Source organism: Rhamphochromis sp. 'chilingali' (assembly GCF_963969265.1).
Source record: "Rhamphochromis sp. 'chilingali' genome assembly, chromosome: 12".
Taxonomy (NCBI): domain Eukaryota; kingdom Metazoa; phylum Chordata; class Actinopteri; order Cichliformes; family Cichlidae; genus Rhamphochromis; species Rhamphochromis sp. 'chilingali'.
Window position 1 is genome coordinate 28,467,107 of NC_137939.1, and position 20,713 is coordinate 28,487,819.

Sequence of the window (20,713 nt, forward strand, 5' to 3'; positions counted from 1 at the left end):
ATATTGCAAACCTGGGCCCATAATACTCTTGCAAAATACTTTTTTTAATTACCAAGAGGTTCACTTCTTGGTTAAAAGTAGATAAATAAATAAAAATATAATGCTACAGAGTTCAGAAGCAATACAGGAAGTGCAGAATAATTAATTGTCAAATATTAGAAAACGTACAACAGCAAACAGTGGTATATAAATATTGTACATCCACCTTCTCCAAAGCCCTTATCTGACTCAGACGACATGCAGAGCATAATGACGAGCACAGCATCTGCAAACATTGCTGGTTTAAAAAAAAAAAAAAAAACAAAAAAAAAAAACAACCATGCGCGCGCGCACACACACCCAATAAAACAAGTCATTCTACATCAGTTTCTTTAAGCCACCACATCTACGGTTTGGTTAAAGCATGCAGAGCTGGAGCATCATAACAGACTGTTAAAAAAATGGAACCCAGCCATTCAAATAAAAGGAGCACTGTATCCTAAAATGTACTGAGATTTATCTACCCACTACCTGTATATACTATATTACATAGAAAAGTCAAATCTTTGATTTAAGACTCGCAGAAGACCATTCCAGCAGAAACATGAGAAACAAACCAAACATTTAGTTTTCACAAACCAGTCTAACATCCGTGATATCTTTGGATACAGCTTCAACTATACGAGCAGAGTTTCATCTTGGAAATATTACATCTGATCATTTAAAAACACAGCATTAATCTGATCAAAATACAATTTAACAACATTGCTAAGAGTTTGGATTCGCTGAAGTTAAAAAGAGGGGGGGGGGTCTACACCTCATTCAAACAAACAGCATTTTGAAACTACTGTGGCAAAAAGCACTTTCCCACAATTCCAAAAAAGTTCATTTACATTCACTTTAAATGACAGCATTCTGGATATTGTGTTCACTGAAGAATCATTTAGCCCTCAATGTGGATGGACCGACTCCCCACTGGTCCTGTCTGCTCTTTAGTGGAGACAAACTCATGTTCAAGCCATTTCACCACCTCTTTATCACATCAAATAGATTTCAAGCTGCAGCAAACCAGTTTGAAGGAAAATCAAACCAGTCCAAAGTGCTTTGAAAGCAGTGATAAGCGCAGAGGTGGCAAAGAACCATTAACAGAGCTGGAGCACAATCCTGGGGTCAAAGTGTTAACACCATTTAAAGCTACATATTAATGGACCAATAATCATGTCTTAAAACCCTCACTTTTATGCATAATACCAAAGTTTCTGAAATTGTTAACCGACTAGTGTCTGGTAACAACTAGTCAGTCGCACATCCATCATAAGACTGTTAGTCAATCACTCAAACAATTATTCATTCTTCAATTTAATCTTATAATCCATTTTAATTAAAATATATTCCCCTTTAACTAAAGATGCTTGCTGGTTGGCTCTCCTGAACATTTGTAACATTTGTCTCTATAACTCTGAAAACAAGTCACCAATTCAAAATGATTAGTTGCACATTAAATAATGAGCACAGCCATTAGTGGGCGTTTCCTTCCCCTGCCCTGTCAAACCCAAACTATTATTTTAAGCACGCAATATAAGGAGCTGGAGGCTTGATTATACTACAGCGACATCCACATCATTTAAGGTGCAGAAGGCAGACATGATGGGGTCAAATGTCACATGATCTGTGTGTGTTTGTTCCATAAAATTCATAATTCTCAAATATGCACGCTTTAACCTAAACAAGCACAACAGAGTTAGTGGAAGTGAAGAAATGGAGAGATCAAACATTCAGTTCAGTCTTTGGTTTGATCTTAAGAAGCCAGCAGCACTTTAGACAAGCCCAGAAAAAGGAAACATAAGAAGGGAATCCCTGAAAAGCATCTATTTCATGTCACGTGACGATTTGATGCCATCTTCAAGTTGACATGTTTAAAAAAATAATTTCAAGGAGGGGGATGTGCTGGTTTGGAAAGACAAGAGCACTTGGTAAGTCCAACAACAGTGTGCTCATTTTACACACAGGGAACATCAATGGTGCTATCAGGAGTGAAGAAAACCATCTGCAGCCACTGGTGGAAAATGCAAGTGGACATATTATTCCCAGTTCAGTGTCATTGTGAGCAGGAAGTAGAGAAGTACCCTCGGAAGCATTAGATAGAGCGAACAGCTGCAGAATGATTGCAGCAGTTCCTACTAGTGAAACGAAACATTCCTGTGGAAAGCAACAGAGGAAAAGTAGTCCCCTTTTTATTTGCAAAGAGCTGTGTGACACCACACAGACAGTTCTTTCAGGACTCGAGACAGCTCCTTCAGGATTCATGGAGGAGTTGGACAAGCACCCGTGTGGTGGTGTTCATCTTTTCCCCGACTTCATGTAGGACGGGATGGCACCTCGAGCCGTCAGGCCTTCGAAGCGTTTGTAGGTGTAGTTTATGAAGACCCAGTCCTTGTTCTTCAGATCAGCTTCAGCCTGATTGGACACCTGAGTGGCTGGAGTAACACAACAAGTAGTAAGGCATTTTAATAATCTGAGATTTCACAACAAAAGCATGAAATATTTGGAGCTACACTGTATGTACCTGTAGGTGTGAGGATATCTGAATCAGGGAATTCGTCAAAGTTTGAGGTGTCGTCAATGCTTCTGATATTTATGGGAATGGCAGCAGGCCTCTCCCTGGAAACATCAGTAAAGTTACAAAACGAAAGTCAAAGTTTGCATTTGAAAACAGAATCAGCAAATTGCCTGAATGGCTAACGGTCCTCTCCACAAATCGCCGCATTACTTTGTTGGAGGGTTTTGTGTGTCCCAGTGATCCCAAGGGCCATGCTGACCTCTGGTAGGGTCTCCCAAGGCAAACGAAGAGCGATTCAATTGACCCCTACTGATAAAAGATGACCAAGGCACCAGTGTACCCTGTCCGGGATAGAGTTACGGGGGCCCCGCCCTATGGAGCCAGGCCTGGGGAAGAAACTGGAGAGAGAGCGTTTGGTGGCTGTGCCCAGCTTGGGCTACCCTCTTTTAGGCCCAGCACCTACAGGTGGCGCAGTAGCATCAAATGAAGTGTGTGTGTCGGTGGCAGAGGCCCGAGGTCCGATCCCTAGATACAGAGACTGGCTATCGGGAAGTGGAACGTCAACCTTCCTGCGTGGAAGGAGCCTGAGCTAGCGTGTGAGTTTGAGAGATGTCGGCTCAGTTGCACTAACCTCAACGCATGGCTTGGGCTCTGGAACCAGACTTGTAGAGAGGGCCTTGACTCTATTTCAATCTGCAGTCAAATATAAGGATGTCCATAAGTGCACATGGCACCACAACACCCTAGGGCACAGGTCGATGATTGATTTTGGAATTCTTTCATCGGATCTGTGGCTGTATGTTCTGAACCTTCACGTTAAGAGAGAGACTGACAGGGTGCACCCAAGTGTATAGTGAGGGATCACTGGGAACGTGTTGCAGAGGCCGAAAGTATGTCTGTAATCCCACTGACACGCTTTCTATAGAGGAAACAGCGTCTCGGGATGAGGGGAGGGTGACCCTAATCCTTGGCTGACATGCCTCTGAAATGTCACGTGGAGATCTGGGGAGGTGCCTCCGGACTGACAGACTGGGGTAGTGGTTCCTATGTTTAAGAAAGGGGACTCGAGCGCCTGCCTGTCAGGGAAGGTGTACGCCAAGGTTTGCCTGTTAGTCAAACCTTAGATACGGGATAAATAATGTGGGGTTTTTTTGTCCTGGTCACAAAACAGTGGACCAGGGTCTTCATCCTCAAGGACATCTGAGGGTGCACAGGACTCCAGCCAGACAAAGATCATCTAATGAAACTCATTTTTAAATGCCTTCCTGTTGACCTGTAGGCACATTCACAACTCTCAGAGATTCTGGGTTCTTCTGTTTATGTTAAGTTGATTATTACAATTTAAAATGAAGACATTTGAGAATTCAACATGTCAGCACAACCATCTTTAACGTGCGTGGCAAGTATGCCCACCTGATATGGTCGTAGTCTACGCCCTCAAAGAAAGGATTGGACTTGATCTCCTCCACGCCCGAAGCCCCAATCCTGTGCTCCTCCTCACAGCAGAACCTGTAAACTCACGATCAGTTAGTACAATGCAATACAAACACCTCAGGTGTTAGAAGCCATTAGAAAGTTGACATTTTTGAAACCTCCATGGTCCGCATACAAAACAAGAGTGACAACAGCATGAACTACTATGACAGGATGGGAGATGAAGGAAAGCAGAGGTGCACTTGCCTGAGAATGAGGTCTTTGGCCTTCTCCGATATAGGCACCTCTGGAGGAAAGACGAGTGTTTCTCTCCAGTTCATCACTTTTCTGTACGTCTCCTGTGGCGTCTCTGAGCAAAATGGAGGATAACCTGCACAGACCAAAAAACAGGAATCAGATATTATAAAAGTCCATCTTATAATAACCTCAAAAGGTGAATAAGATTCATTTCCTGAAAAATTACCTATCAGCATCTCATACATGATCACACCCAGGCTCCACCAGTCACACAGTTTGTTGTATCCATTTTGCATGAAGACCTCTGGAGCAATGTAGTCCGGTGTTCCCACTGTGGAGAATGCCTGATGGATAAAGGAAGGGGGTCAATACATAGGATGAAAGGATGGGAAAAGCTACCACCTTTGTTTAAATGTTACACTTCCCACAGACAGGCTTCACAAAGACATTGCTTTGTCTGCACCGGGTAAGATCAAGATTTAACTCAGGGCTGATCTAATCAAAACAAAAGGAAGTGAGATTGTAATTCTAGCCACACAATGTCATGCTTCCTTTGTGCCATACATTTACATTATTATAATAAATGAATATGAGCTTTATATGTCGGTAACATGCAGGACTTTATTGACCGTGAAAAGCATAACACTGTGCTTTCATCCTTCAAATGCTGCTGTCGTCATAAGTTTCAAGAAGAGCACATTATTACACTTTTTCTGTAGATTCAATGAATTAATAGTTTAAATAATGAGCATTTCATTACAGCGGGGGCAGAGGAGTGAGGGGAAGACATGCGGGGTGGACTCGAACCCGGCCGTCCGCTCTCAGCCTTATGGCATGTGGTCGCCCGCTCCACGCACTGAGCATTTCTTTTTTACATTTCAAATTGTACAATCAAATACTCCCGTGGGTTTCTCTTTTTATTCACAACTAGTAACATTTGGCTCTGGGGTTTATCGTGAGCCCCTGACTGTGGCGCCATGTACGATTTCTAACAACTATCCCAATGACAAAAATATTTCCATTAACATTGTTTTTGTGGTGTTACCAAATCCAATCGAGCACAATACCAAATAGCAGACATTTTCTACACTTTCTAATCACATGTGTGTTCAAACCTACCAGCTGCCTCCTGTTCCTCTTCCAGGTCTCTGCTTTCCTCTTAGAGTTCATGTTCTGGGATGCTGTGTAGGCAAGACAACTCCATATTAAAAGCTACGACTCCATCACTGTGCATACAAACAGCGAGGCTCTCATCAGTCATTGAATACATAACATTTGTGCCACTGAAGGTGAGTGCAAGTCTTCCTCACGGTCAGGCCTGCTGTTTCAGCATGATGTCTATGATCACTGTGTGAACACAACTGTGAAAAGGCTGAGGTGTGCCAAACTATACAAGAACCAGACTGAAACCAGTCACAACAGCTCATGTTTTGAGGCTGCACTTCAGCCAATGCTTCAATACACAGAAATGTACCATCTGGTACACCATCTGGAAAGTATCTGATTGCCAGTGGCTTAATTTGTCCAGCATGACAATGATTTCACCCACACTGCCAAAGCAGTGAAACCATTCTTGGATAGACAAACACACAATGGAATACACTCAGACTGGCCTGCCCAGATCCCAGCATTATGGAGGCAGAGTGGGATCACGCTGAAAGGATGATACAAATGGGCAGCCATCATCCAAATAAGAGCTTTAGAGTGTTCAGGAGAAGTACTCCTGAAGACTCCTTACAGAAATAATTAAAGAGCGAGAGAGAGAGAGAGCGAGAGAGAGAGAGCGAGAGAGAGCGCGCGCACCTGTGCTGAGGAATAAAAGTGTCCGACTTTCAAGTAAGGCTGCAGCGATTCATCAAGTATTTGGAATAATTCAACACATTTGGAGCTAAAAACAAACCTGCAATAGAAACGTATTTAGAAGCAGCGCGTGAATAAAACGTATAACGAGCCCACACAGCCGCTAGTTTTAAACAAAAACACTGATGAATATGATGCTGTCATAGTTTGATCACACACACACACAAACACAAAGAGGTGGAGTCCTTACAGACAGTGAGTGAAAGAAAGTGTTTGTCGTCCAAAACAGCAGCGCTGCTCCTGCGATCACCATTAAAACCTTTACTTTGAAAAAGTAAGTGTCCTTCATCAAAGCAGCTGATCAACAAACTCCAACATGAAGAAAAGCAAACTCAGCAGCTGCTGTTTGTTTCACACAGAAATCTGCAGTAAGCCTCCAGAGATTGCATTTAAACCTGCAGATGAACTGCTAACTTAGCCTGTTTGTACAGCAGCTGTCCTATTTGATGCCTGCAGCAAACGGGGGGAGTCTAAAGGGGGGCATTGGGTGTACTGGACCATATTAAGCCTTTGTAACACTTTTCAGATTAAAAGTGTTAATTGAAATGAATTAAACATTAATATTTAAAAATAAATAAACACCTTTTCACAAGCCAGTAAAACTAAGACACTGAGCCAAGCAATTTTAGGTTGTTATCAGAATGAATGAACATCTGCATCATAACATCTGTTTCAGCAGCACAGCAAACTGGCCTTCCTTCACTGCAGCCAGCACACGCTCCGTGTAAGGCTTACAGTCACTGGCTGCACACAAACCCACACACAAACACTGAACATGTGCACACCAGATACCTCATCCACGAGATAAAACACTGTCAGAGAGAACTTTAGAGCATTTATAGATTTTGGCACTTAAGGAAGTGTTTTCTTTTAAAATTTTAATGTAATATTTTATATAAAAACAGCCTAAGGGTTGAGTTAATGTTACAGTTTCTAAAATGGAAACCACTGAGCAGTTCATTTTAAAAGACCCGTGTTTATTCTCTTTGTATATTAAATATTTATTATTGCAAAGCTATTTCTTATACGATTCATCGATGGAATAATCGATAGATTACTCAATTACTAAAATAATCAATCGCTGCAGCCTGACTTTCATCCTTACTAGAACTGTACAAATTCTGTTGTGTGCACATTTTAATAAAAGTCTTTTGTACAGTACTGTAGGCCCAGATATTATAGTCACCATGTCAAATGTGACTGCAAACACTCAGACACTGTGTAGAAACATCCAACTTATAGCAGTATTCCTAGCAATCCTGCACATTTCCTGTCATCTGATTTATGGAAAACTGAGCAGAGGAGGAAGTCTGCTCACACTGACCGTGGTCAAACTTCTGAGCTGTGAGCACTGTTTTTAAGGAAACAAGTTAAATGCAAGCAAGTGACGGGGGCTGCATGCAAGCCATATTTGAATTAAATGAACTTTGCTGACTTTGCTTACTGAGGTCATTGGGCAGGCTGTGGTTCAGGTTCTTGTAGAACTCAGTCCGATGAGCCCTCTTTAAGCCTGTGCACAGCCCAAAGTCAGACAGCTTCACGTGACCCTGAAACCAAGAGCACAACATTACACATAGCAGCAAAGTATGACGTCATACCAGGGTCACAAAACCAGATGTGTGCCCCACTGTGACCAAAGGTCAAAGTTCCTCATAGATAAACAGACCAAACAGAAACTCAGTCTAGCTATGGTCACATGTTCCAATCATTTTAAAAAAAATGGTGTTTCCACAGAAAACGTGAGTGTAGTAAAAACGAGAGCTCGGACGCACCCTGGAGTCCAGCAGCAGGTTGTCTGGTTTGATGTCTCTGTGGATGAAGCCCAACTGGTGGATGGAGTCAATGGCCAGCACCGTCTCTGCTATGTAGAACTGCGTAGCCTCTTCTGACAGAGTGTCCTTCTTCATCAGCAGGGTCATCATGTCGCCTGCACCACAGCAGCAGAGAACAGTCATTCTACAGGACGGATGAATACGGTTTCCAGCACATTTAAGCGGGTTTATTTTACTAATTAGCATCAACGTCTGTGCAATGCATCGAAAAAACAAAAACAAACAAAACACAGAGACATGAGAGTGTTGTTAATGTGAAGCAACAGGATGACTAGTTTTTTCCCCTAAACTGTTTTTGACTGTGAGTGATGAAATCATAACTGACTGCCAGACTTATAGAGGGGTGCAGCTACAGTACTATTGAAGATGACAACAGCATTCTTGTGTCACAGCAGTTTTTCATGCTGAGCAGCGCCCCGTTCGTACCTCCAGGTAGAAACTCCATGATGAGGTAAAGGTTCAGCTTATCCTGGAAACTGTAGAACATTTTGACCACCCACAGACTGTCGGCCTCGACCAGAATGTCTCGTTCAGCACGGATGTGACCAACCTGTACATGGACAGGAAGAAGGGGTTACACACAGATGTCAAAGGGCAGCACTCCAGGGTGTGTATCCTGTAGCTCACCTGTTCTTTCTCAAGCATATCAGCTTTGCGGAGGATCTTCATAGCATAAACATGACCGGTGTCTTTCTTCTGCACCAAGCGTACCTGCAAGTAGAAATCAAGAGTGCTCATCAAAAAGCTGATGATGGGTGTGGGAGCTTCTCCTGCCCAGAAGTTAGCCTCTCTTCTTCTTTCACTGATTGACTGCAGGATGGATGGAGAGGACTATGGAAACCCGTTTTTGCCACTAAAAAAAATGTATCCTTAACTCCAAATTTTGAGTTATTTTCTCAAAAATTTCACTTATTAACTCGAAATTTCGAGTTAGCTCTGCCAATCTGCGTGAACGAAGTCATTTTCTTGTTACCCAGAAGCATATGGCGCAGAGTAATGCGCACTCAAAACCGGACCGCAACAGAGTTTTCGAGAGTACGTTTGCTGATTTTAACGCCATGTGATTCAGCTAATAACACAAGGATTTCATCATTTGTGAAGCCTGGCTGAAAATACTCAGCAATTCATTCATGTGCATTCATGACTGGCTGTAATACTGGTAGCTTAGCTGTAGCAGTACTTGAGGGCTTTAACTTCCGGGTAACAAGGAAATGACATCATTAACGTAGATTACTGATTGGCAGAGCTAACTCGAAATTTTGAGTTACTTTTCTGAAAATTTCGAGTTAATAAGTCAAAATTTCGAGAAAATAATGTGAAAATTCGAGTTATGGATACTTTTTTTTTTTAGTGGCGGAAATGGGCTTCCATAGAGGACAGATCTACTAATGAAGCAGAGATTCTTTAAATGATGGAATTTTTTTTCTAATCAACCAGGTGAAGCGAGTGCACTACACTCTGCAGTGATATGCTGAGGGACCAGCACTGGAGCTAGTAACATGAGGAATCAGCAACATGTAACAGTCAAGACGTGGTTACTTGTTACATTTGGTTTTTTTAAATGCTGTAACAAAAAATATCTCAAATGTGGACAAAAATAAAGTATTTCTTATCTCATGTTCCATTGGAGTAAAGTTCTATGTTCACTGAACCTTTAAAGCAACAGTTTAAATCAGAATGAGCTCCCCTCAGTCTCCTAGCATAGACCAGCTACAGTATCAGTTTCAAAATCCCATGTGGGCTTTTTGCCTAGCTATTGCATTCACAAGATTTTTACAAGACTTGACGTCTAACCTTCACCCTGAGGTTTAGGTCACCGACATTTAAACTCATCTGAAATTTTCAGCAGATACACCTACACTATCAATTTGAAACTTCGTCACCTCATTTTAGAGTTATTGCATTAGCAAACTTCAACGTGTACATCAAAATTGTAATTGGTGCATTTCTACACAGTGATGAGCAGAGTTAGAATTGTTTCCGTTTTTTTCCATGTTTCAAAACAACAGCATCAAATGCTTTTTACCTCTCCGAAAGCTCCTCGGCCAATCACCTTCAGGGATTCAAAGTCCTCCAGACCCAGTCGAGTACGTTTCAAACGCAGAAATTCGGTCTCCTTCCTTGCATGCTCAGAGCGCCGGATACATTTCTGCAGAGGACACAGCACTTTAAATACACTATACTGTTTAATTCACACTTCAGAGGTGTCTTATTTTAAAGCAATAATTAAAATTTACTGTTAAGCAAATTAAGAAAGAAAAATGACTTCCAACAGCCCAGCTTAGATTACTGTCTGGTGGATTTTCAGTGCTTCTAGCTAAAAGAATGAAGAACTGTTTACTGTTTAAGGGACTGCCAGTGAAAGTGGACGGTATAGCCATGATTTTTTAAACATAAAGCTCATTGTTGCAGCCCGAGGTAGCACAAAGGTGATCCCTTAGACTGGTTTATAGTTGAAATCCCCCCGTGTTATTGGTTCTGTTACCAGTTAGTTAACATAAACAAATGGAAGTCTACTGACCAAAAGCAACCAGACTCATTTTTAAAACTTTAAGTTCCGATTTCTTTTTTAAATGCAGCTACAGAGGCTGTTTGAGAGCAGGGCTCCATGCTGTAAATTAGCCTTTGTACATGAAGCGTTTCATGTCCACTGTGAGACTTTATTATACTCTGGAGCAGACAGACAGCTGGAGATACAACAGCTGATTGGTTGTTCCCGTTACACTCTTTGAGTATAACATTTGAGTGCACTGATTCTTATATAGTGTTTGTCTACTCTCCCGGAGTACTCAAAGCGCTCTATACAACATGCCTCATGCCAATAACACTCATTCATACAAGCACTTTCTTCTATACTTTAGTGCTGTGTAGCTAACATTCATACTCAGATGGTTAGTATCTTGCCCAAGGATATTTGGCAATCCCTGGTAGGGCCAGGGATCGAACCACCAACCTTCCAATCAGTAGCTGACCTGCTCTACCTGACCTACACCAACACGGAGATTACACACACTGTGACATAAGTCTCCAGAACACACGGGTCAGTAAACACCTTACTCACCTCTTCATCAGCCAAGCCCTCCTGATCCATAACTTTCTCCAGCTTCTGCTGCCTGAAACCACAGCACAGCTTATTACTGGTTACAGGCATAAGTTATTATGTTTCTTTATTAAACACATGACAAACACAGAACAAAGCTTTAGTGCACTTTTACTACCCTATCATTTTCATATAGCAAAAACGTTCTGTACTAAAAATGCAATAAACCAGTCAGGACAAGGTTATGACTATACTGTACTGTGAATGTCACAACAGGAAGTGACCCCTCCTCAGTGTAATACTGACAGGAGCCACATCCTGATGAACCAAAACAAACAAAGTGGGTTGTCCATGCATTAGCCATCAGGTTCAGTTGTGCTGCGAATTCAGTGGTTAGTTGTTTTATTTGGAGGACAAATTAATCGGCCCACTGTTTTTTTTTGTAGCTCATAACTAAAGCTAAAATGGCAACGTTAGCCTTTGTTCATGTAAGAAGCACTAAAGCTTGTGAGCGTTACCTCATCTCTCTCTCCTCATGCTGAGCGATGAGGTTACTATAGAAGTTCTCCAGGGTCACTTTGGCCATGGTGACCCTCTCTTTGGTGTGGTTACTCATGGAGGGGTACGAGGTCTGGCTGGTCATTGCCATGCTTTACCTGAGACAATAAAAAGAGCAAAGAGTTGTGCACTGAAGGATGCAGAGAAGACATCTGCTCTATTAAAACATGTTTCGTGTTATGGTAATCTCAGATTTCCCACATCTAAAAATACTAAACTATGAAATAAGAAGACCGTTGGTCCACAGAAAGAGGAAGGAAAGTAGCAGGCTCTGCTGCCTGTGACAATGCTGCTATGAAGAAACAATGAGGAAATCTAACATGTAAAAAAACTGACACCAGACCAGAGGAGGATATTTTAAATATTATGTGGAAGGGCTGGGTTAGAGTTGCATTTAAGTCAGGAAATTGAGCAACTGTTGATTATTGTGCTTTAACACAACTGTGCAAAAGCCTTTTCCCACATGTCACTTTATGTTTTGCTAGGAAACAGTTTGGACCATTTGAACAAGCTTGAACAGTCATACTGATACAACCAGGTATCTATATTACCTTTGAAAACAGCCTGAACTCTCTTAAGCAAGCTTCCAACTATTTCTCTCAGTCATCTTCAGGTTTATCAGGCTTCCTGATGAATATTCCAAAAGCTTTCTTTGGATGATGTCTGCTAGTGATGTGCGCGATTAGTGGACTAGATGATCGTGGACGGTAGGGCAGGGCGATATGGCCAAAAATATATATCATGATATATATTTGAAAATTTGCGATAACGATATAATTTCTGCGAGACAAAATACAACTCCACAACTTTACTAACGCAAAAAAAAAAAAAAGCTCATCCATTTATTTTACTTAAACAAGCAGCTGGGTTTTTTTTTTTTTTTTTTAAATGTGCATTAAAGCTATATAAACATTTAACAGTGCAAACGCAAATTCCAAGTTTAACCAAAATGCATCTCCAGTAGAAATGGGCTGAGATATCCTGAGCATAACCATGTATAATATCCACTTAAGTTAAAAAAAAAAAAGAGGTGCTTTGCTACATTAAACTGCAGTGTGCCAAATAAAAAAGTCAAATACGTATTTTTAGGGCTGCCACAAACGATTATTTTGATAGTCGACTAGTAGGGCTGCTGAATTAATCGAATTTTAATCACGATTACGATCTGGGCTTTCAACGATCATTAAAAATGACTGCGCCGATTATTTGCACCTCCCTCGTGCTTTACTCTCGCGCTGCTTGGGCAAATCAAGCGCACCTCTCTGCATTTCGAACACGCGTCACAACAATTAAGAGAACCCAAGCAAAGCTCGGAAAGCTAAGCAGAAGTTATTTGGAGAGGAGAGAGTGACTGCTGTTGGTTGAAAAGAGAGGTATAAAAAAATAAAAACAACACTTCAGTGGTGTGGAAACATTATGGGTTCGCGGAGTTAGACGTGGATCAAGTAGACACAGTGTGTAAACTTTGCTGCAGTGTAGCTGGACCACAGAGCAACACTGCAAAGTTAACTAAACATAGATGTTTAAATTTTTCATTTATTTCTTATATTGCAAACATTTGCACTGTATTTGCAAAGTATTTGCACACTATTTTATATTATTTTTTTAAAGTCATTATTCAATACATTGTTATTGTTAACCCTTTAAAGCCGGTCAGAGCAGCACGCTCCGTTTTGCGTAACTATTTTTAAATCCCTGTAGAACCGGAACCGCGCAAGCTAGCGCAATAATTTTTTTGCATATGAAACCGGAGTTGTTGTACTTACATCTTATGCCATCAGCTTGTCCTCGGTCACGGTTTCCTTCCACATATAGCTTTGCAAAAATTTTATAAAAAGCGCTTGCAGGAACAAAAACATAATATTCCAGAAACACGCTTTGCCGATCCGATCAGCTGTTCGTAACACTTCCCACATTGAAAAAGACGTCAGCGCGAACTATCGCATGTCCGCCATTTCCTGCCCGAAACCGGAAGTGATGTCATTTTCGCGGAAAATGTAGTTTTTTTTACTTGTAGGCCTTAAAAGCCTATACTGGTGTTTTTATAAGTCATGTTTGACTCTATACTTTTCTGAATAGTTTCTGGGATGCTTAGAACTTCAATTGCACTGCTGGAAAAGTTTATTTTGATGCACCTGCTGTTTTCTTTGCAAATTTGCATCATAGGATTGTTTTTCCTGCAGTATATAAAAATTGCTATATCTCCAAAAAAAACTATGAAGACACTCAAAATAAATTTCCTGTTGTTGTAAACTATTTTTTGCAACTTTTTTGTATTTAAAGTTTTGAGGGATAAACCTCTTAAATTTCTCTAACTAGAAATGTATGTAAAAAAACAAAACAAACGATTTTCAATTTTTTTGTAGTTTATTGCACTTTTTTGCAATTAATGTAGTTACTGTGGACTTAATGCATACATATCATTAAAATATGGGTTATAACAGTTGTATTGATGTATAGCAACTTGAAATGCTCCCACAAATGGCACTACAACATGTAAAAAAATAATATAAGCTCTGGCGGACTTGGTTCTATAGTAGGTCTTACAGGGTTAAATAAATATCGTCAAATAATCGAGATCTCAATTTCAGTGAAAATAATCGTGATTATCATTTTTGCCATAATCGAGCAGCCCTATCGACTAGTCACCGATTATTTTTGCGATTAGTCGACTAATCAGATCATGCATCCATTGGACGTAAAACGTACAGCTTATTGCACCAGCAGCATCTGCTCTTATATAACTATCATTAGCTTACAGCTTTAAGTGTTTAAGGTATGTGCTAACTAAAAATAAAGACAAGATGATAGTTTATTACATTTTAATGAAATTTGCAGATTGTTTCCGTGAAGTTTAATAAACTCCTTGCTATCTAAAATATAACAGGACACCGGAGTATATTCTCGAGCATCTCACACTTCTGATAATCAGTTGTCTGCTTGATTCAGCTGTGTAAAAACTTTAATCTCAGACAAACCGATTTACTCAGGAACAAATAAAACACTGGAAAAAGCCAAACAATAACATTTTTAAATGGTAGACGGCCTGCATTTGTATAGCGCTTTTCTAGTCCATAGGACCCCAAAGCGCTTTACACTATTCAGTCATTCACCCATTCACACACACATTCACACACTGGCGATAGCAAGCTACATTGTAGCCACAGCTGCCCTGGGGCGGACTGACAGAGGCGAGGCTGCCGGACACAGGCGCCACCGGGCCCTCTGACCACCACCAGTAGGCAAACATGGGGTTAGTATCTTGCCCAAGGATATTTGGCATGCAGCCAGGATGCAGCCTGGGATTGAACCACCGACCTTCTGATTAGTGGCTGACCTGCTCTGCCACCTGAGCTACAGCCAGGTTTAAGTTATCTAAGTGACTTATATATGTTTAACCTGAGTAGCGAAAGATGGCGGTGGGTTTGAAAACTATTTGCCGGGAGTCCGGTGTTCTCACCGGCTCTAGTGAGCCTTGCCCCCGGCGAGCTATCGAGCTAGTGGGTAACAGATGTCTCCGAAAACGTCTGAGCGCTTTTGAAAATATGTGTTCTTGATAAACTGAGCAGATATTTGAGGTTTACACAGCTACATTCTCGACTGAAAATATGTTAAACGTTTATTTTGTGACCCAGAAAGAATAATAAGAGTAATATTAAAACTAACTAGCTGCCGCCATTGTTGGAAACTGAGCTGGGCTGCGCTATAAATTCTGGGACACAGCTTCTTCTTCTTCTTCTGGGTTTAACGGCAGCTGGCATCCTTGTACACGCAGTGCTGCCATCTTCTGTTTCAGTCCGTTATTACACTCTTAAATCCCACTACTTATTCCTGCGTCTTTTGTGACCTTACAAAGCTTCAAACGACGCGTCGACTATTAAATCAGTCGTCTGCGATTTTGATAATCGACATAATCGTGACTAGTCGACTAATCATGGCAGCCCTAGTATTTTTCGGACTATAAGGTGCACGGGGTTATAAGGCACATTAAGCGAAACAAAGCAGTCAGATAAATCAAACTTTATTCAATTCATTCTTCTTGCTTCCTCCACTTCTGTACCATTGATTCGTTAATGCTGTATTCTATCACAGCTGCTCTATTCCCATGTTGTTGTAGTATATTAATGACTAACTTCGTATTGTGGCTCAGAATAGAGCTGCTACTCTAAGGAGACAGGAGGCAGTCGAGGAGGTCGCCTCCTGGGTAAAGTATTCCAAAAAATCCCAAAATCCCGAACACCACTGAAATGGAGCCTCAAACCATGACAGACACTCCACCGTGTTTACAGTTCGCTGTAGACACTCTGAACAACTATTTCTTTAGATTCATTGTACAATCAGACTTGTTGCCACTGATTTTTAGTCTAGTTTTTGTGTAATTTGGCACAGCTCAGCCTTTTCTCCATGTTTCCTTTACTTGAGAATAATAATAATAATAATAATAATAATAATAATAATAATAATAATAATAATAATAATAATAATAATGGATACTTTATTGATCCCCATGGGGAAATTACTTGTTTTCTCTGCATTTGACCCATTCACTCAGTGAAGCAGTGGGCAGCCCACTAAGCAGGCGCCCGGGGAGCAGTGTGTAGGGACGGTACCTTGCTCAGGGGTACCTCAGGGTAGCCGTTAAGTGGATTCGAACCGCCGACCTTCCGATCATGGGGCGACCACTTTACCTACTGAGCTATCCCTGCCCATAAATGAATGGCTACTTGAGAATGGCTACTTGACAGCCTACTCTTTCATTCATGCCTGTGCATCTCGCAGGTGCTATGTTAGGGCTTTGGTAGGTCTTTTAGATAATGTTCATCTGTAGACAGTTTTGTCATACTGGGGTTTTTTTTGTGTGTCTTATCAAGTTTCCTCAAATTTTTAACGAAAATCTGCAAACCTCGCTGAGATTGTGAGTTTTTGAGAATCAAAAGTCAATCAAAAATACTATTTCATTCCTGCCAAACTGTTATGGCTGACGTACAGCTAAAGAAGAAAATAAATCATACATTTGTGACATAGGCTGCTAGTGGAAAAAAAAAAAAAAAAAAAAAAAAAAAAAAAAAGAGCCATACAATTTAAAATTGCATTCAAGTTGTTTGGTATGTGTAGATGAAACACTGGTTCATCCCTTTTGTTTATGATTGAATGATTCATAGGTCAGTTTGTGACACACTGGACCTAAAAAAAAAAAAAAAAATGCAGCTAACATGTTTCATGAATCACTGTTATGACCTGAAATCCAAATATAAAACTGTCATATTCAAATGTCATGCAGCAGTTATATACAACCATTTATATTAAAATGCATTAAAATGCTGACAATGCCTTGTGAGTTTTTGGGAAACAAAAGAAACAACTAGACTGCACACCAACTACACACTCCAAACACATTAAATGTCACAAATCTCGCCACTGTCACAACTTTCCTCAGCAAACAAATGTCACATAATTTATTTGTTGGGTTTGCGAGCACAATCAGCTTGCCTCCAGTATTTCCTTAGACTATCGCCTTTTTATTGTTTCTTTCTGCACGTATTATTAGAATCAGGATTGTCGTTATTTAGCCAAGTTTGTGCACACGGACAAGGAACCTGACTCCAGTTCACACTTTGCTCTTCTGCAAGGAAGAAGACTCTAAAGATGTAAAATTATTGCATATACTGCTTATTTATTTATTAATTTATTAATTAGGGATGTTCAACGTTTCCTCAGATCTCTTAGTCTACTACACGAGGAAAAAATTTTTTGACTAACTGACTAGTCTAAAAACCAAGAAACACGCAGGTATTAGGTTGAATTTGATACGCAAGTAATGGAAAGTGTCAAACTAACAAAGGCACCTGACACCATGAATCACATTCTTCAATAATGAATCATGCTGCTTAAATGCACAGCACCTCACATCACGCCTTGCCAACACTGCACACTTACTGCAGACCGACAACACAGAAGAAAAATGATGAAAACAAATCGACGTTTAACATGACATGAAAACACAGAACGCGTTCACGCATTACTAAAATATGACATCCGAAAAACGAATGAACTGTGTAGTGTGGTGCTTAGTGCTGTGCACACTGTTTGAATGTTCATGACAGCCACTGAATTAAAAGTTTAAATCTAAAATAACAAAATAATAAATCATCCGCTTATCTGATGTCGGGTTGCAGGGCAGCAGGGAAGCCCAAATCTCCCTCTGCCACCTCCTCCAACTTATCCGGAGAAACATTGAAGAGTTCCCAGGCCAGCCAATCGATATAAGCTTCCCAGTGTGTCCCAGGTCTACGCTGCGGCCTCCTCCAAGTAGGACATGCTTGGTCTAAACACTTTACCGAGGAGGACACAGCTTTAGCCGTGTCCTTTCAATGTGGAGGAGTAGTGGGTCTACTCTGAATCCCTCCCAAATGACTGAACTCTTTATCTGAGGGAGAGCTCATCCACCTTTTGGACAAAGCCAATTTGTATCCGCAATCTAATTCTAATATTGTTAACAAAAAGATTACGCCTACATTTACAGATTCATGGTGTTTCTCAACAACAATGTGTCATCTGGAGGCAGATGGCTAACATTCATGACACAATAATATATCGAATCGTTAGTCTGCCTGCCTGTTGATTCTTGCACTCTCACTACGATCAGCTGATTTCAGTTTGGATATGGACATTAGCTTTATTGCACAAAAGGATGAGAGCGCAATGGTAAAGTGGAGGACAGATACAAATCCCTCATACTGTTAACACAACTTTGGCTCTTTGAAAGCACCTGCACAGCAAGCATGCTAACGCTAAGCCGAGAGCCCACAGTGATGTTAAAGCTGAGTAAATGCTGACCCCAGACCAGCACCGTGATAAAGTGAGCCACAGCTGAACATCAACAGGTAACAAACTGATGAACAGCCAGGCTGCAGCTTCCGTTCTACCTGTTCATGTTCCTACAGTAGAATCTCTGTGGATCACTTTAAAGTGTCTTATATTTGATTTGTGTCATCAGCTCTGTTTTCATACCTAAATGCTCTGAGAAAGCTCAGGTGTGTCCTCATTAGGACAGGGATTTGTGTTGGTTGTAGCCTCGGGTCTATATTGTTAATTGGTCATTATGAGACAGTATTTCAGATCATTCAACATGAAAGTAATGTAACAAATCCTAGGTGTAATCAAGTAACCTACTGCATTACCTTCAAGGAAAGTGTTCTGTGTAATATGTGCATTAATTACTTATTTGAGTAATGACAGGAACACTGATCACAACAAAGAGTGGCAACACCTCCAACATGCACAAACATGCAATTCATTTGCATGAATATGATGACTTTGATATGCTGCTTAGAGATGGTGGTGACTCAAAGTGGAGCCAATGAGAATTGATAAGTGATATCTATAATGGAGTAGAAACTGCTCACTTCTTCCCCATCCCTGATGATTACAGGACCAGTGCTGCTGTTTTGGATGCTGGAAACATGTTTCTCACTCAGCGTCTCAGTAACAGCTCAGCCTCTTTGCTCTTAGTGGTGTGCACGCTCCATGTGACAACATCATATTCACTATGTTATCAGTGTTTTTGTTTATAACTGGGGGCTGTGTGGGCATAATGTTGTTATTCTTTTTATTCACACACTGCCCCTAAATACTGTTGCAGGTCAGTTTTTAGTCGCACATGTGGGTGAAGCACTCATGCTACAGAGTGGCACATCATTGAAGCAAAACCTTTTACAATTGAATTACTTGATGAATTGTACACTATACTGTTACATAGTTTGTGACAAAGGATTCAAATATGTATAAAGAAGGAACTTATACATTGGACTGTTTAACAATTTGTTAGGAAAGCACACAGGCTTCCACTGTGGGAAATCAGCACATTTCCAACCTCCAAACCACCACTAATCCCTAAGAACCACAAGTATTATCTCACCAAGTTTATAATGGTAGACTGACAATGTCATGATCCCCTGCAGCCTGTACAGCTAACATTAGTAACTTTAGTTACATTTGGTGCGTGGGAGAGTAAATTATTTTTTATGTGTAGTAAACAAATTCTATGAAATTATGCACCACGTAACACAATTAGAGAAAAACAGGGGGGGCTATGTCATGTTTTGTCAGACGTTTATGACGTTTCACTGAAGTCCACACCGTCTGCCTTTTTCCGCAAGTTGCATCTGCTCAAAGTTTTATGATCTCAGATAAACAAGTGCATTAAAAGAGGAAATAAATAAAACGCGACGGTCAAGAAATAGCATTTAAACCCGACAGGAGCCAACAACACGTAGTTCCGGACGCACGCAGTGCCGAAAGAGTAAAGTATTACGGATAGAGAATGACTTAAGCCAACACTCACGATCCTTCCTCATTCTCTTGAAGTTTAGAACTTTAAATTTACAAAGTTTCATTAATCTCACTCTACTACACTAACTTGCTATCATTAGTTAGCTAGCTAGTTTGCTATTAAAGTTCCTGCCAGCGTAAAGTCAGCGAGGGAAAACATAAGCGATACCCAATACTTCCTTCAAAATAAAACGGCCCTTTTTCGAGGAAATGTTTCGCCTCAGCTTTGAATGTATGCGTCTTTATTTTTTTAAAGCCTTGACCAGAAAACACCGGCCTTCGTATCCACTGCTTTACAACTTGACTTGAAGTTCTCCAAACCAAACAGCTAAGTGAAAGTTAGCTAGTTAACGTTAGCTACTTATCTGCTCAAAGCGCCCCAGTCGTTTGTCACAAGTACAATAAGGAACAAAAAAACATATTCGTTACTTGTTTCACAAGGCAGCGAAAAAAAGAAAGCAGCTACTACAGCAACTTGTCGTCGTTTAATTCCACGTTTTTAGAGTTACTCTTTGTTCGCTTACCTTGGTCGAAGGTGCGGTAGCTGTCGCCTCTTGCTCTGCTTTGCGATGAGCGTTGCGTCACCAGCAGTTTGAACTCAGCGGACACCTAGCGGCGCATCATGCCCTCCTCCGTGAGCCAGCACAGGAAAGAGTGGATTTCTCCACTGCTCGTCACATACATGACACTTTGAGCGTTCACTCAAACACGTGGCGACATGTTAATAATTTGATTCTCATAAGACGACCGAGAAACAGCTCAACGGCATTACTGCACTGTACTGTAAGCTAGCAACATTATTTGACAGCAGTAACAAAGCTCTTTATAGAAAATAACAATTTTAAAGGAATATAAAAATAATAATACACATTTAAAGGAAAT

The 20,713-nt window shown here is 40.8% G+C and overlaps 1 protein-coding gene across 2 annotated transcripts; it reads right to left on the minus strand.

The window, feature by feature from the left end:
• Positions 1–23: 23 nt before the first annotated feature.
• On the minus strand, positions 24–20,466 carry LOC308407038 (serine/threonine-protein kinase 38). 2 transcript variants are annotated; one of them, XM_080898424.1, is made up of 14 exons: positions 20,356–20,466; positions 11,461–11,598; positions 10,964–11,015; positions 9,929–10,051; positions 8,530–8,613; positions 8,329–8,452; positions 7,843–7,997; positions 7,515–7,617; positions 5,330–5,391; positions 4,437–4,554; positions 4,220–4,343; positions 3,953–4,048; positions 2,546–2,640; positions 24–2,456 (listed from the first exon to the last, which is right to left on the minus strand). In XM_080898424.1, exons 2-14 carry the CDS (start codon positions 11,589–11,591, stop codon positions 2,320–2,322), a joined length of 1,404 nt encoding a protein of 467 aa, XP_080754550.1. In that variant the 5' UTR covers positions 11,592–11,598; positions 20,356–20,466; the 3' UTR covers positions 24–2,319. The 2 variants fall into 2 exon arrangements, with proteins under 2 accessions (XP_080754550.1, XP_080754549.1); XM_080898423.1 differs by having other exon boundaries at positions 7,506–7,617.
• Positions 20,467–20,713: the final 247 nt, after the last annotated feature.